The 18,149-nt window shown below is 40.1% G+C and overlaps 1 protein-coding gene across 5 annotated transcripts in view; it reads left to right on the top strand.

The window, feature by feature from the left end:
- Nucleotides 1-2,003: 2,003 nt before the first annotated feature.
- The window catches only part of LOC140730350 (tetratricopeptide repeat protein 7A-like), a 260,040-nt gene continuing 243,894 nt past the window's right edge, over nt 2,004-18,149 (top strand). For 2 of the 5 annotated variants that reach the window (XM_073050646.1, XM_073050643.1), the window contains exons 1-3: nt 2,004-2,155; nt 7,945-8,108; nt 10,556-10,724. In XM_073050646.1, the coding sequence (XP_072906747.1) occupies nt 2,038-2,155; nt 7,945-8,108; nt 10,556-10,724 (451 nt within the window). In that variant the 5' untranslated portion in view covers nt 2,004-2,037. Of the gene's footprint in view, nt 2,156-2,570; nt 2,723-5,492; nt 5,516-7,944; nt 8,109-10,555; nt 10,725-18,149 lie in introns of those variants that run through there. The other 3 variants (XM_073050642.1, XM_073050644.1, XM_073050645.1) reach the window with 3 other exon arrangements.

Here is an 18,149-nt window from a genome sequence, read left to right as displayed (position 1 = left end):
GTGGGACATGTATGTGTGGTAGTGGTGGTAGTGATGGCAACCATAGCTGCATTCCTCCTGGCTCTCTTCTGCTGTCTTCTGGTTCTTCTTTCCATCTCCAGAATACAAACCCCATCCCTACACAGCTGTCGCCAAGTGAGACAGTCAGCAGCAACATCCTCCAGGTCCTCGGGTCTGATCTTGCACTTTCTTAAAGCATTCTTCATCCGATCCTTATAGCGATTCTTTGGCCCTCCAGCTGAGCGTCGACTATGATGTAGCCGGCCATATAACACTCTGTGGGGTAGCCGACATGGGGGCATCCTTATCACGTGCCCCAGCCACAGCAGCTGTTACTGGGTGATCATGGCCTCAATACTTCTGCAGTTGGTCTTTACAAGTATTTCAGTGTGAGGCACCCACTCACACCAAGTAATTCCCAGGATGCGCTGAAGGCAGCTTATGTGGAAGCGCTCCAAGGACTTGATGTGACGGCTGTAGGTTACCCAAGCTTCACAGCTGTAAAGGAGGGTGGTGACACAGACCGCTTGGTATACGGCGACCTTTGTGGAGGGACGGTGGCCCCTGTTCTGAAAGACTCTACGTTGGAAGTCTCCCAAAGGCAGCTGATGCCTGTTTAATGCGGCTCTGGATGTCGTTGTCAATGCCGCTATCCTCAGAGAGAATGCTCCCCAGATATTTGAAAGATGGCACTGCTGACATCTGGGTACAGTCTATCACCAACCTTCCAGGAGGTTCTATCAGCTGTCCATTCCCTTAAGAACAACAAGTCCCCTGGCACTAACAGTATCCCTGTTGAGTTACTGAAGAAAGGAGGATACATGTGTATGTGCACCCTCTACCAGTACATCACCAAGGCCTGGACTGTTGAGAACATCCCACAGCAATGGAGAAATGCAGACATCGTTGTCATTTATATAAACAAGGGTGACAAGGCCATCTGCAGCAATAGTACGGGCATATCACTCCTTTCTGTTGCTGGAAAGGTCCTGGCTAAGGTGATGCTTCAGAGGCTCATCAGCAACATCACCGAGTCCATCCACACACACACACACACACACACACACACACACACACACACACACACACACACACACTCTCTCTCTCTCTCTCTCTCTCTCTCTCTCTCTCTCTCTCTCTCTCTCTCTCTCAGGCCAGCAACATCATGAAAGATCACACCTCCTCATGGACTGTTTGTCCCACTCCCAGCAGGGAGGGGGCCATGTAGCACCCTTGCCAGGACCTCTAGATTGAATATAAGTTACTTTCCCCAAGCAGTTAGGCTGATCAACACCTCCACCCACTAACCACCCATCCCATACACCCTCTACCGCCACTACTTTGTCATTTCCTGTCAGAGTCACGTTATGTAGACACGGTCCTGTGGTTAGCATCACTTTATGGATATACAATCGATGTATAAACTATCCTACGTACTCAGATGTTTTTATTGTGTTTTATTATTATTATTGTGTTCTTTATCTAATTGTGCTTTTTTTGTGCTTCATCGGATCCACATTAAAAATTATTTTGTTCTCCTTTACACTTGTATACTGGAAATTACATTAAATAATCTTGAAATATGAGATCAGGAATTTAAGTCCAGGTCAAATGTATAGAATAAGGGGCAAAGTATTGTTGTGATCATAATTTCACAATATTAAATTAGCAACAAAAATCATATAATGTATACATTTTATACTATTAGCGTTTGTACTTTGATATACTTAAGTATTTAATCTACGTAATGTAAAATAAATTATTAATTTATAGTAGCTTTGCAGGTTAGGAGCTTCAAGATAAAAAACTGTTTTAGTTGTGTTTTTTAAATAGCATTTTCTGATTGAAACATCTGGTAACCATGAAACTTTGTGACAAGATTACGTTTAGCTATAATTTCGTGCGTGTGTGTGGAGGAGGAGGAGGAGGGGAAACACTGGAAACTACAACTCCCAGCGTGCTCGGCGGGACCATGCAGACGCAGGTTTCTGATTTACATGTTTGGCTGCAGTTCCTTTTTTGGTGGTTCAGATTGCAATGGCTTCCAGAATATCTTTTTCACAGTACAAATTGGAGGCGGAAATAGAAAAATGTAGGGGAGAATATCAGTGGGACAAAATTCAAAATCTTGTGAAGCAACTTTCTCCAGAGAATGGTCAGTCATACTTACCTTTCTTTCTCAATTTTTAACTAACCTGCGTTTTCTTTCTGGAGCAGTATGTTGACCTTTGGGTCTTTTAAGTGTTATTAATTTAAGTAATTCATAACATTTCAAGAATGAGAAGTAGGGAAAAGATAATGTATGGGGTTATAGGTCTGAAGTTTTGCACAAATTACTGTGTTGCCTGTTGATCTGAAAAAACTTGAATGTGTACTTATCTCATAAATAATTAACTTTTGTACTTACAGTGTTTACATTCGCAGAAGAGCTGCAATCCAGTACTTCCCTCACCTTTGAATATTTTTCACAATTATTTCCTAATAGGGCTGTTGCTTACTTGTTCTTCCTGTGTTATGTAAATATTCCTGGCATGGCCACCATTTATTGCCAATCTCTAAGTGTCCTTGAAAAGCTAGTAGACAGCTTGAACTGCTGCTGCCCTGGTGTAAATAACCAAAGTGCGCTGGAGTAGGCAGTTTCAGGATTTAGGCTGAACGTTCATGAAGAACAACGGTACATTTCCAAGTCGGGATGGTGTGTGACTTGGAGAGGTCTCCACAGGTGAAGGCCGGATGTTCTTGTCACTGAGGTGCTAGAGGCTGCAGGTTTAGTACTGAGTTGTGCATTGCCATTTCTAGATGATCTATACCGCAGCCGTGATACAACAAGTAGTGCTGGTCAGTCATACAGGCTGCTTTCTCCTTGATAAAGCTGATACTGCAATGTTCTGCATTTTGCCTTGTAGATGGCAGAGAACGTTTTGAAACTAGCGGTTGAGATACTTGGCACAGAATACCTAATCACTTGATCTCGTATCTAATGGTAGCTTTCTGACTTTCTGATGCTCAGAATGTTGACGCTCAGAAAGTGCCTTCTGGAATTTATAAGATGAAATTGGTATTTCTTCCTTTCATCCAATTTTTGGGTAGCTTTATTTTTGTGTTTCTGATTACCTTTACACGTAATAATCAGGGAACATCCCCACTTCTGACCACATGAAAGAAGAAAAGACATTGTTGAAACTGTTGATGGTGTTGGAGACAGAAATTTAAAGGAGGACAAGGATGAGTTTTCACGTTTCCAAACATACTCAGTTCTTTGTCAGAAATCTCTGAGGGATTCCTATCAGCCTGGAAATTTTAGGATGCAGTTTCATCATATTGTCATATCAACTTTGACTGTCTGCAGTAATGAAAGGTGCTCTTCATTTTTAATGTGTTAAGGAATTTGATCTGCTTTTGTGGTTTTAACAGTATAATGGCACCATTTATTAAACTTGGAGCTTGGTAACAAAGTGTTGTTGCCAAAGTCATGCTTTATTTGCAGGCATTAATGCACAGAGAAATTTATATCTTCCTTGAGGGTACCACTATTTAGATGGATAAATAGGTCTTAACAATGCAAATACTTGAATGCAGCATAATTCTTTTCACACTGTGTTTTTAAAATGTAGCAAAATTTCATGGATCTTTGTGTCCTCCCTGGGGTAGTTCCAGAGGATTGGAGGATGGCAAATGTCGTTCCCTTATTCAGGGAAGGTAATAGCGATACTCCTGAGAATTCTAGACCAGTGAGTTTTATATCAGTGGTGGACAAGCTAATGGAGAGGATTCTTAGGGACAATGTTTAAATGCAGTTTCTTATTAAGGATAGTCAGCATGGCTTTGTGAGGGGCAGGTTGTGTTTTATGAGCCTACTTGAGCTTTTCAAGGAGGTGACAAGACAACTTGATGAAGGTAGAGTGGTGGATGTGGTGTATATGGATTTTAGTAAGGAGTTTGATAAGGTTACCCATGATGGGCTCATCCAGAAATTCATGAGGTACAGGATCCATGGAAACTTCACTGTGTGGATTCAGAATTAGCTCGCTCAGGGGGGTGGTAGTGGGGGAAATATTTTCTGCCTGGAAGCTGGTGGCTTGTGGGGTTCGACAGGGATCTGTTCTGAGATCTCTGCCCTTTGTGATTTTTATTATTTTCTTGGATGAGGAAGTGAAAGGTAGGTTTGTAGATGACACAAAAGCAGGTCAGTGCTTTATGGACAGTGTAGAAGTTTGTTTAGATTTAGACAGGACTCAGAGTTGGTCGGATGAAACTTGAAGGTGCAGTATGAGTTTAATGGCAGGATCTTAGTAGTGTGGAAGAACGGAGCTGTCTCAGGGACCATGTCCTTAGAACTCTCAAAGTGCAAGTTGATAGGGTAGTTAAGAATATCAGAATCAGGTTTATTATCACCGGCATGTGACGTGAAATGTGTTAGCTTAGCAGCACCAGTTCAATGTAGTACATAATCTAGAAGAGAAAAAAAAATAAACAAGTAAATCAATTACAATGTATATTGAATCGATTGAAAGCGTGCACAAAAACAGAAATACTGTATATTTAAAAAACGTGAGGTAGTATCTAAGGATTCAATGTCCATTTAGGAATCGGATGGCAGAGGGGAAGAAGCTGAGTGTGTGCCTTCAGGCTTCTGTACCTCCTACCTGATGGTAACAGTGAGAAAAGGGCATGCCCTGGGTGCTGGAGGTCCTTAATAATGGATGCTGCATTTTTGAGACACCACTCCCCAAAGATGTCCTGGGTACTTGTAGGCTAGTACCTAAGATGGAACTGACTAAATTTATAACCCTCTGCAGTTCTTTTGGTCCTGTGCAGTAGCCCCCCCCCCCCCAATACCAGACAGTGATGCAGCCTGTCAGAATGCTCTCCACGGTATAACTACAGAAGTTTTTGAGTGTATTTGTTGACATGCCAAATCTCTCCAAACCCGGAATGAAGTATAGCTGCTGTCTTGCCTTCTTTATAACTGAATCGATATGTTGGGTCCAGGTTAGATCCTCAGAGATCTTGACACCCAGGAACTTGAAACTACTCACTGTCTCCACTTCTGATCCCTCTATGAGGATTGGTATGTGTTCCTTCGTCTTACCCTTCCTGAAGTCCACAATCAGCTCTTTCGTCTTACTGATGTTGAATGCCAGGTTGTTGCTGCGGCACCATTGGGTTTTATTCATCAAGGAATTGAGTTCAAGAGCTGTGAGGACTGTCACCGCTGTATAAAACTCTAGTTAGACCACACTTTGAGTACAGTGTTCAGTTATGGTTCTTTATTATAGGGAAGATGTGAAAGCTTTAGAAGAGGTGTAGAGGAGATTCACTGAGATGCTGCCTGGATTAGAGAACATTTTTTGAGGAAATCTTGAGTGAGTTAGGGCTTTTCTCTTTAGAGCAAAGAAGGATGAGTGGTGACATGATAGAGGTGCATACTATTATGAGAGGCATAGATCGAGTGGACAGTCAGAACCTTTATCCCAGGGTGGCAATGGTGAACACCGGAGGACATGCCATTAAGGTGAGTGGAAGAACGTTTAGGGGAGATATCAGAGATGGGTATTTACACAGAGAGTGGTAGGTGCCTGGTGCACCACTGAAGTTGGTGGTAGAGTCTGATTCAATAGGTGCCTTTGAGAGAGTATTAAATAAGCATATGGATGTTAGAAAAATAATGGTTTATGGGTTATATAGGAGGGAAGGGTAGATTGATCATGGAATAGATTTATATAGTCAGCACAGCATCATGGGCTGAAGGGTTGTACTGTGTAGCACTGTTCTATGTTCTCAATATACATTTGACTCACGTTGAACACCTTACTATTTCCATGCTAATGTTGCTTAGTTAAAATGATAATTTAAATTTGATCTGCATCAAAATACTGAATTATTGGGAATAGACCCTACTCAAACAAAATACTGCTGTGGAGGCTACCTCAGTAAATATATTTAAGACAAGATGGATAGATTTTTGCACAGTAGGGGAATTAAGGTTTATGGGGAAAAGGCAGGTAGGTGGAGATGGGTCCATGGCCAGATCAGCCATGATCTTATTTAATGGTGGAGCAGGCTTGATGGGCTGGATGGCTTACTCTTGCTCTTATTTCTTATGTTCTTATGCATTTGGGATTAACAAATGTTTAATGACAAAACAGTGCTGGAATGGTTTGTGACTTGGGACTGTAGGCAGTGGTATTCCAATGTACCTGCTATCTTTCTCTAATTTCTGTTACAACCTCTACTAGGTTTGCAAAGTGCTGTTAGAAAGTGGCTGATCAATTAATTCCAGTATCTTTTGCTCATGGCACATAGCATGGCAGTCAGGGGATTTTTTTGTCTTGGACAATATCAAGTGTCTTGCATGTTTTGGAATTATACTCATCCAGAGAAACGGAGTGTGCCTTATAGATCATGAAAATATTTTTGGATGTTAGTCTCTTGCTATAGGATGCCTGCCTCTGGACTGCTCTAACTTTATCCCAAACTCTAGGGCTATTGTATTCTCTGATGCTTTAGGTAAATAATAATTTTTAAAATAATTTTTAAAAATGATGGAGTTGTGGTTAGTTGTCAAAGGATACAAATCAGTTGCAGACATGGATGGGTGGTTTTTAATCTCTGCAAGTGTGAGGCGTTACACTTTTGGAGGTCAAATGTGAGAGGAGAGTATACGGTAAATGGCATGACCCTCTGCAGCACGGATGTACAGAGGGAGCTTGGTGTCCATAGCTCCCTGAAAATGGCAACGCAGGTAGATAGGGTTATATGGCATGCTAGCCCTCATTGAGTATAAGAGTCAGGACACCATGTTGCAGTTGTATCAAACTTTAGTTAGGCCACATTTGGGGTATAGTCTGCATTTCTTATCAATGCATTATAGGAAGGATGTGGTGGCTTCGGAGAGGATGCAGAGTGCATAGCTTCAAGATGGTGAGAGGTTCACTTGGATGAAGGAGTATTATCTATAAGGAGAGATTGGACAGTCTTGGATTGCTTTCTGTGGAGCAGCATAGAAATGTCAAATTCGAGAGAACATAGCTTTATGTCGACAGGGAAAATTGGAATTGGTTTATTATTGTCACGTACTGGGATACAGTGAAAAGCATGTCTTTAAGATTCCAGATTGTTTGTCATTCTTCAGTACACGAGTGTAACATACAGATCGAATCATTACACACACCCTGAGGTAGTACAAGCTAAAGTAATAAGACACAGTGGAAGGCAGCTGGAACGTGCCGCCAGGGATAGTGGTGGAAGCAGACACAGTGGCAACATTTAAGAGTAATTTAGACAGGCATATGAGAGGCAGGGAATAGAGAAATACAGATTGTGTGGAGAGAGAGGGGAGTAGGTTGATTTGGCATCATGATTGACACAGATATTGTGGGCTGAATGGCCTGTTCCTGCACTCTACTGTTCTATATTCCCATTCTCCCAATCTTTGCAATGGTTTGCAAATAGCCATCACACAAACAGCTCAAATGTAAAATGGCGACAAATCTAGAAACAGTTTACTTTAACTAGTGTCTAAATTATTTTATAGCTTTGCTCATCCTTATTTTAATAGCCTTCTTTGGGTCTACATCGCTGTTTAAACTCCCCATTTCCTATGACCTCGCTTCCCTTTCCCTTCCCTTCACCCACATTTAATAAAGTTGCACTTAACAACTGAGCAATTGTTCCTAAATTTTTTTCCATTCTCAGTTTGAAAAGAATTCTTTTTATCTTTGGCTCTCTGCCACTTTTGAATTTAATTACACTTCTGTATTGATGTGCAATATCTTGGGACATAATTCTATGTCAAAAACATTTATAAATATTTGTTGTAGCAAAAGAATAAATGGATTGGAAAGTATTTCTTGGCTCTGAAATGTGATTGAACTTCTTTAAATGCATGCTCCATTGTTCCAATGGTATTTTGTTACTTTGTTTGCACATGGCGAAATAAAGACGATTTTGGGAATCTGCTGCTTGCTGAGGTTCTCTTGGAACAGTGCCTGATGGAAAACACAGTCAAGCTGAAAGATTGCATTCCTTTAATGGAAAAGAATGAACCCAAAATGAGAGAAGCCAAAAATCACTTGAGCAATATTTTGAACAGAGGCAAACTGCAAGTGAGTACGGAGCATGAATCCGCTGTATAAACTGCCAATTTACTGTTTTATTTCCTACGTATGAGTTGAAATCACATCAGGGGAGATTGCTACTGCTTCAATATATTGCAGAATGCCAAACACAGGAAGTAATGCATTCCCGTATCCAATTGTTTGAAAATCATGTTGCTTCAGATTCTGATATGCTCGATCGTGTGGAATGTGAGCAGAATGTGCAGCCAGGTCTGTGGTTGGGGTTAGGAACGTGGGTAGGTTTGAAACTTACAAACTGATACACTGGGTTTTATTTCCTGCTTCCTGTAAACACACCAGGTTCACTCAACCATTTATACTACAGTGCAACGTGTAAAACAAAAAACTCTTGCATGCTGTTCAAGAAAACTATCACAGATACAGTAGTGCTAAAAGTTTGTGAACTCTGTTGAATTTTCTCTATTTCTGAATAAATGTCATAAAATGTGATCAGATCTACACATAAGTCCTAAAATTAGACAAAGTGAATCCAATTAAATAAATTACACAAAAATAATTATCCTTCTTCATTTATTTGTTGAGAAAAATGATCCAATATTAGATGTATTTGTTGGAAAAAGTATGTGAACTTTTGCTTTCAGTAACTGGTGTGACACCATGTACAGCAATAACTTCAACCAAACATTTCCAGTAACTGTTGTACTGCATATTGGCTTGGAGGAATTTTAGGCCATTCCTCTTACAAAGCTGCTTCAACTCTGGGATGTTGGTTGGTTTCCTTGCATGAACTGTTTGCTTCAGGTCCTTCCACAACATTTCTATAGGATTAAGGTCAGGACTTTGACTCAGCCATTCCAAAACACAAATTTTCTTCTTTTTAAACCATTGTGTCTACTTATCTTTTGGATCATTGCCTTTTTGCATCATCCAATTTCTATTAAGCTTCAGGTGATGGACTGCTACTCTGACATTCTCCTATAAAATGCTTTGATACAATTTTGAATTCATTGTTTCCTCAACGATTGCAAGCTGTCCAAGCCCTGAGGCAGCAAAGCAGCCCCAAACCATGCTGCTCCTTCCACCATGCTTCACAGTTGGGATGAGGTTTTAGTGTTGGTGTGCATTGCCCTTTTTCCTCCAAACATAGCAATGTGCATTTCTGCCAAAAAGTTCAACTTCTGTCTCATTTGTCCACAGAACATTGTCCCAGAAGTGTAGAACATCCAGGTGATCTTTTGCAAACTTGAGACTTGTAGCAATGTTTTTTGGAGAGCAGCTGTTTTCCCTGTGGTGTTCTTCCATGAACACCATTCTTGTTCAGTTTTTTTTCTTATAGTGGACACATGAACAGAGACTTTAACAAGTTTTAGAGATTTCTGCAGGTTTTTTGCTGTTATCCTCGAGTTCTTTTTCACCTCCAACATTTTACGCTGTGCTCTTTGTGTGATCTTTGCAGGGAGAGTAGCAATAGTACTGAGTTTCTTCCATTTGTAGACAATTTCTCTTATTGTGGACTGATGAACACCCAGGTTTTTAGAAATGCTTTTGGAGCCTTTTCAAGCATCTCTACAATTCTTCTTCTAAGGACCTCTTTGAAAGTTGTTTTGATCGAGGCATGGTGCACGTAAACAGATCTTTCTTGAGAAGAGCATCACTGTCAGTAATCTGACTTTGTATGTCTTTTCTTTTATATAGGGCAGGGCATCTTTACAACCCACACCTCCAATCTCATCTCATTGATTGGAACACCTGACTCCAAATAGCTTTTGTAGACGGCATTACCCCAGAGGTTCACATACATTTTCCAACAAATACATGTAATACTGGATCATTTTTCTCAATAAATTAACAAAAATAATGTTTTTTTTGTTATTTATTTAAATGGATCCTCTTTATCTAGTTTTAGGACTTGTGTGAAAATTTGATCAGATTTTAGGACATATTTATGCAGAAATAAAGAAACTTCTACCGTGTTCACAAACTTTCTAGCACCACCGTACATTCTATGAAGTCCTCCTCAAGACTGCCTCACCAACTTAATTCACCTAATCTATGTCTAAGTTAAAGTCCCCCGTGACACCCTTACATACATTTTTTGTGGTTTATTGCCCATGCTATTGTAATATTATTATTTGATGGCCAATAGACAACTCCCACCAGTAATTTGTTTTTCATTACTATTCCTAATCTTTACCCAGATGGACTCCTTAGATCTTACATCATTTCACTATCACCCTGATCTCATCCTTAATTAAGAGCGCTACCGCACCTCCCTTGCCTTCCTGCCTATCCTTACATATTACCTGATATCCCAGGATATTTAATTCTCAGTCATGTCCACCCTGAACCATGGTTACCAACTGAAATTCCTTTGTACTGATTTGTGCCACAAGTTCATGGATCTTATTTCAAATACTATGGGCATTTTACAAAATGTTCTTACAGATTTATTTGTTGTGTTTTTTTGTTTTCAGCATAACCTGATGTTTGAAGCCATTCTTACCTTAGCAAAGTTACAGTTTGTGGAAGGGTCGTATCGTGATGCGCTCAGCATGTATGCTCGAGTAGGCATCGATGATCTTTGTATTGATGATCAACCACTTTATAAGAAAAGACTTTTAGCAGAGGCCTACGTTATTAAAGGTAATGACAACTTTCATTTATCTTGCTGTTATTGTTACTTTATCAACCACTTCACTACTTTTAAAGAAAACATTGCAACTTTTTAAGGTGCTAAGCAGTTTTGAGAAACCTATAAAATATGTTGACAATGTCAATCTTTTAAGTTGTTAATGGGCATTATCGTGGACAAACTTCATTGGAAAGATGCTGTTTGATTCCAGGTCATTTTTTAAAATGAGGAATTTACATAATTAGTGACCGTTCTGTTTAACAATGTTGTCGCGTGAACCAAGTGAGTGAGGAAACAGATTCGATAGGTCTCACAGACAAGGGCTCTGGATACACAGCCTTGGTAGTAAAGGATTTTATTTACAGAAGGCAAATGTGGGAAAATGGCAACAGGAGCAACACACACACGTGCACAATTTACAGTAGTCGGATCGGCAATAAAACACACGCGGACAAGTAATAACGAACGTGGGAAAAATCATGTGGGAACAAAGTACACACACACATATACAACCAAGGGAAAAGTTAATACGATATCCGCCCCCCTTGACTTGGTGCGGGCATGGCTCTTCTGCTTAGGGACAATACCCATACTCCCAACACTATTCAATGCACAACTCACCAACAGCAGGGTGGTCCCTTGGAGATAGCAAAAAAGAGAGCGGGCCAAGCACACATGGCTTCCTATATAGTGCAGCAGGGCTGATGAGTCCAGCCCAGGTAATTCACAGGGAAGCCAATGGGTTGGTGCTCGCCGAGTTAAGCTGATTACAAAGGCCAATTGCCCGAGGCCAAGTACAAGGATAAATAAAGGGGCCAATGATTAGGTGTGCATTGATGGGCGAGGGCAAATCTTGATTGGCAGGTGGTGTATCTTTCGACCAGGTAATGGGCACGTGACAGTCACGACCCCTCCAATGCATTGACCTAAAATTACATGACATTTTATATGTTATCAAAGGAGAATTCTAAATTTACTATGTATCTATGATGCTTTCCTTTGAATTACTTATAACTTTCACACCTCCTTCATCGCATCCACACTACAGACACAAAAATGAACTTTAAATCTGCATTGTCTGGTCTTCCAATTAACTGGTTCACAACTCTTCAGAACCCATTGTCCAGAACTGCATTTTAAATTTAATCTGCAGTCCGTATTCAGATCTGAAGATTGGTGGCTAAAATTAATTGAAGGTAATATTTTGCTATCCACCCTAAGTCCAGAATATATGCTCTAACGAACAACATTGTGCGCATGAATTTGTTCACTAAATTAATTTCTTAATTTTCTCCTATCAACTTCAATGGGATGGAATTCCAAAGCTGAAAGGACCTATCAATACATTGTTCAAGGGACAGTTTGGAAAAAGAGTGTTGTCAACTTGCAGAATTGTCTTGGGGAATATGCTTTAATACAATCCCAAAAGTACTCCAGATTGCATTTTCCAGTAGGACTACATATTATGATGAGAATTTTGGGCACCCCCTCCTGATACCCACACTTTAAGACTAAAGAAACAACTTTCACTGGTGTATTGTTTGGGATTAATCTGCTCAGTGACATTTCAACATTGAATTTGGACTTTTGCATCTTCATATGGCAATGCTCACCACCATTTGTTTGATTCTCTTCTTTTGGGATGGCTGTGATGAAGATGAGTCTACGGGAATGAGGCATTGGGCGGATAGCAACAATGGATACGATGATATCAATCAACTCATGGGATAGACCCTTAGGCTAAGTGTTTATTATTTAGAATTTGGATTATTATTTAAGTTAGGAATTTATACCTCCAGTCCTCATTAAAAGTCAAGTCAAGTCAACTTTTATTGTCATTTCGACCATAACTGCTGGTACAGTGCATAGGAAAAATGAGACAATGTTTTTCAGGACCATGGTGTTACATGACACAGTACAAAAAACTAGACCGAACTACGTAATAAAAAAAACAACACAGAGAAAGCTACATGAGACTACAGACCTACACTGGCTGCATAAAGTGCACAAAAGCAGTGCAGGCATTACAATAAATAATAAACAGGACATTAGGGCAAGGTGTCAGTCCAGGCTTCAGGTATTGAGGAGTCTGATAGCTTGGGGGAAGAAACTGTTACATAGTCTGGTTGTGAGAGCCCGAATGCTTCGGAGCCTTTTCCCAAACGGCAGGAGGGAGAAGAGTTTGTATGAAGGGTGTGTGGGGTCCTTCATAATGCTGTTTGCTTTGCGGATGCAGCGTGTAGTGTAAATGTCCATGATGGCGGGAAGAGAGATCCCGATGATCTTCTCAGCTGCCCTCACTATCCGCTGCAGGGTCTTGCGATCTGAGATGGTGCAATTTCCGAATCAGGCAGTGATGCAGCTGCTCAGGATGTCATTATCATGGTTCTGTGGCATGCTTCAGCTCCCATTTCAATGAATGGACTTTCTTTAGCATTCTCTACTGTGTATTCTTTGATTGGAGTTAATCTTTGCACAGATTATAGTTTGCAAGGAATTATTCTGTCTTAATTTGATATTAATCTAATTGAAATTATAATGACTGTTTAAATAGTATTTCTTTTTGTATAGGAATTATTCATTGAAGTAAAATCATTTGTAAAAAGACTGGAGGAGTAATGTTTTCCTTTTATTATGCTGAAAAATGAATAAAATTATTACCAGGCATTTAAGAAGTGAACTGTTTGCCAGTGTGTGGAATATAATGTTCATATTGGCATATAAAAAGACAGATGTTTAATTTTAAATTGATTTCAATTTATAGGCTGTTATTTTTGATCGTTGGCAGAGCTCTTGAATTTTGTGTGGTCCATATTGGAGAGAAGCTTTCATTTTCCTTTATGCAAAATCTGCTGCAAAGGGTCAACCAGCTTCATTTCAGCTTTCAAAACTGAATGTGGAACCATCCTGAGCATAATTATATCACAACCAATATAAAGCAGGTTTTAATGTTTAGAATTTAAGATTCCTTGAATTGTATTTTTTGAACTAACCAAACAAAGGGCCAAAAGGATCATCAACTCTACTTTTTACTAAGATCAAAAGGAACACCTGCTTTTGGACATTTCAGCAGTGTCGTTTCCTTCTGATGTGAAAGGAGCACGGAAGTGAGAAACCAATATTGTACTCAGATTGGAGAGCAGAGTGTTACATTGTCAAACCTCAGTGTGAAGTGTAATGACATGATTGAGGCACTTAAAGATCACAGCTTAAAAGATATAATCTCTTTTGAGAAAAATCTGACAATATTGTCTTGCCTCACAATATTGATATGTAGTACTGAAGAAAGCATTTTAATGATGTCACTATTCTTCTGGAAGATAGTGGAAGGATAGTAAATTATCCTCTTTACAGTTAATTTTGAGTTTGGTGCAATTTTGCCTAGACTGAATAGTGTTGTATAATGGTGTTTGTTTTATTGCAACCAATGCATAAATGACAATTTCTTCCTTCATAAGCACAACCTCTTTTGCAGAAGAGGACATATTTTATTCATAATACAGTAAAAACTTCATTTAAAAACTTTTCATAGAAAGCCAAAGTAGTTTGATTAAGGACCTACATGGAGCTCCATTGCCATATAGAGTAAGAGATTGTTACATCTATGGTGGTATGCTTCCAAAGATTTCATTATAGATAGTTGCAGTTCTCTCAATAATGAAAGGAGTTCTTTGCACTTTTGCAAGAAAGAGAGAACAGTGATGAAGTGGTGGTAGGATATGGAGGAAAGCCGTAAAGTTGACATTGAGAAGATATTATACTGCTGAACAAATGGTGACAAAATCGATCAAGCAGCTTATCTGCCAAAGGTAATGTTTGCTACTTTCCCCAATTGTATAAAAGCACACAGTTAATAGGTCACCTGGGCAAGAGGCTTACTGTTGCTCTTATTTTGTATGTTTATTTAATTTGTAATGAGGACTAAAGTACAGGTAGTAAAGGTTTTATGTCATTTCTAGAGCTTGCTAACAAGCTCCATTCTGTAATGTCTTTCAAAAGTTGTTGAAAAGCGACTTCCCGGAACTGCTGCAGTGCAAGTAACACACCTTATAGTAATGAAGTTTCATAATAAATCAAAGTTGAGTTTACTGTCATATGCAGAGGTACACTGAAAAACCTTACAATAATTGGGGAGAGTTTATTGTAATTTAGACCACATAACAAGTTAGATTAGTAATGTTCAGAATCAGAATCAGGTTTATTATCACTGGCATGTGTTGTGAAATTTGTTAACTTGGCAGCAGCAGTTCAATGCAATACATAATCTAGAAAAAGAAGAAGAAAATAAATAAGTAAATCAATTATAGTATATGTGTATTGAATAGATTAAAAATCATGGAAAAACAGAAATAATATATATTTTGAAAGTGAGTTAGTGTTCATGAGCTCAATGTCCACTTAGGAATCAGATGGCAGAGGGGAAGAAGCTGAGTGTGTGCCTTCAGGCTTCTGTACCTCCTACCTGATGGTAACAGTGAGAAAAGGGCTTGCTTTGGGTGCTGGAGGCCCTTAATAATGGATGCGACCTTTCTGAGACACCGCTCCTTGAAGATGTCCTGGGTACTTTGTAGGCTAGTACCCAAGATGGAGCTGACTAAATTTACGATCCTCTGCAGCTTCTTTCGATCCTGTGCAATAGCCCACCCCACCCCCCCACCCTACTGGACAGTGATGTAGCCTGTCAGAAGGCTCTCCATTGTACATCTATAGAAGTTTTTGAGTGTTTTTGTTGACATACCAAATCTCTTCGAACTCCTAATGAATGGTAGTTGCTGTCTTGCCTTCTTTGTAGCTGCATTGATATGTTGGGACCAGGTTAGATCCTCAGAGATCTTGACACGCAGGAACTTGAAACTGCTCACTCTCTCCACTTCTGATCCCTCGATGAGGATTGGTATGTGTTCCCTCATCTTACCTTTCCTGAAGTCCACAATCAGCTCTTTTGTCTTACTGATGTTAAGTGCAAGTTTGTTACTGTGGCACCATTCCACTAGTTGGCATATCTCGTTCCTGTCTGCCCTCTCGTCTCCATCTGAAGTTCCACCAAGAATGGTTGTATCATCAGCAAATTTATAAATGGTACTTGAGCTATGCCTAGCCACACCATCATGGCTATAGAGAAAGTAAAGCAGTGAGCTAAGCACACACCCGAGGTGCACCAGTGTTGATCGTCAGTGAGGAGGAGATGTTATCACCATCCGCACAGATTGTGTCTTCCATTAGGAAGTCGAGGTACAGAGGCCTAGGTTCTGTAACTTATCAATCAGGATTATGGAAATGATGGTGTTAAATGCTGAGCTGTAGTTGATGAACAGCATCCTGACATAGGGATTTGTGTTGTCCACGTGGTCTAAGGCCCTGTGGAGAGCCATTGAGATTGCATCTGCCATTGACCTGTTGTGGCGATAGGCAAATTGCAATGGGTCCAGGTCCTTGCTGAGCAGGAGTTCAGTCTGGTCATGACCAACCCCTCAAAGCATTTCATCGCTGTAGATGTGAGTGCTACTGGGTGATAGTCATTAAGGCAACTCACGTTATTTTTCTTAGGCATTGGCCTAATTGTTGCAACACACACAAAATGCTGGTGGAACGCAACAGGCCAGGCAGCATCTATAGGAAGAAGTACAGTTGACATTTCAGGCTGAGACCCTTCATCAGGACTAACTGAAAGAAGAGATAGTAAGAGATTTGAAAGTGGGAGGGGGAGGGGGAGATCCGAAATGATAGAAGACAGGAGGGGGAGGGATGAAGCTAAGAGCTGGAAAGGTGATTGGCAAAAGGGATACACAGCTGGAGAAGGGAGAGGATCATGGGATGGAAGGCCTAGGGAGAAAGAAAGGGGGAGGGGAGCACCAGAGGGAGATGGAGAGCAGGCAAGGAGTTACTGTATTGTGAGAAAGACAGAGAGAAAAAAAAAAGAGAGAAAAGAGAAAGAAAAGGAATAAATAAATAAGGGATGGGGCAAGAAGGGGAGGGGGGCATTAATGGAAGTTAGAGAAATCAATATTCATGCCATCAGGTTGGAGGCTAGATGGAATATAAGGTGTTGTTCCTCCAATCTGAGTGTGGCTTCATCTTGACAGTAGAGGAGGCCTTGGACTGACATATCAGAATGGGAATGAGACGTGGAATTAAAATGTGTGGCCACTGGGAGATCCTACTTTCTCTGGCGTTAATTGTTGCCTTATTGAAGCAAGTGGAACTTCCGCCCGTAGCAGTGAAAAGTCAAAAATGTCCTTGAATACTCCCACCAGTTAGTTTGCACAGGTTTTCAGAGCATTACCAGATACACTGTCGGGACCTATGGCTTTGCGAGGGTTCACCCTCATTAAAGGCAGCCTAACCTCGGCCTCTGAGATGGAGGTCACAGGGTCATCAGGTGAAGCAGGATCTTCACAGCTATAGTTGTGTTCTGCCTTTCAGAGCAGGTATAGAAGGCGTTGAGTTCATCCGGTAGTGAAGCATTGCTGCCATCCCTTTGTTGGGAGTAATATCTTGCAGACCCTGCCGGAGTTGTCGTGCATCCGATGTTGCCTCCAACCTTGTTCGAAGTTATCTCTTTGCCCTTGAAATAGCCCTCCGCAAGTCATACCTGGTTTTCTGGTACAGACCTGGGTTGCCAGACTTGAATGCCACAGATCTAGCCTTTAGCAGACGACGTACATCCTGGTTCATCCACAGTTTTTAGTTTGAGGTACTTTAAATGAAATTTGAAATTGTTCATATCACTGTACACTATCATGTAGAATAAGACTGGGGAACTGGTCAACACCACACTGGAGAGTCAGCAGGCTTCTGCTCAATTTTCTATACTGGAACTTGTACTTAGCGACTTCTGACCCAACGTTGGGTGCTGTTGGGTACTGGGAAGAGTGCAAAGATGATATGTTCAGGGTTCATACCTTTAAATTATCAAGAAAGAATTAACAGACTGGACCTCTTCTCTTGAAAAGAGAAAGCTGAGTTGTTTAAATTATGAACGTGTGATTTCACTTGTTGGAAAGAGTGAAATGAAACATGATTAAAATGAAAAAGTAGCCAAGAAATTCCAAATAAAAGTCATTATCAGAGAGTGATGAAAATATGGAACTTGCAACAATAGAAAGATATTGTGGCAATAATATATGCATTTAGGTGTTATTACAAAAGGTTATACCTCTAGCAGGTTATTGAGCAATAAATTTAAAAAAACAATTCTTGGATACTTTTATGGGAAACATGACAATTTTATGCTTGGGTTATGCATGTGCAAGGAAAAAAGAAATAACATTTTGGCTTATACACCAGATCTGATGTATATTGCTGTACTGTAAGTTTTACAGTGATAATGAAGGTAATTTTTTAATGTACAACTGTACTCTCTCGATGTAAAGAATTAGAATTACCTGAAAATGAATTTAATTTATAAGTTTTTAAATTGAAGTTTGATTCTTTGG

The sequence above is a fragment of the Hemitrygon akajei genome, chromosome 7 (assembly GCF_048418815.1).
Source record: "Hemitrygon akajei chromosome 7, sHemAka1.3, whole genome shotgun sequence".
Lineage (NCBI taxonomy): Eukaryota > Metazoa > Chordata > Chondrichthyes > Myliobatiformes > Dasyatidae > Hemitrygon > Hemitrygon akajei.
The sequence above is the reverse complement of the archived record's forward strand: the minus strand, read 5'-3'. Positions and strand labels throughout refer to the sequence as shown.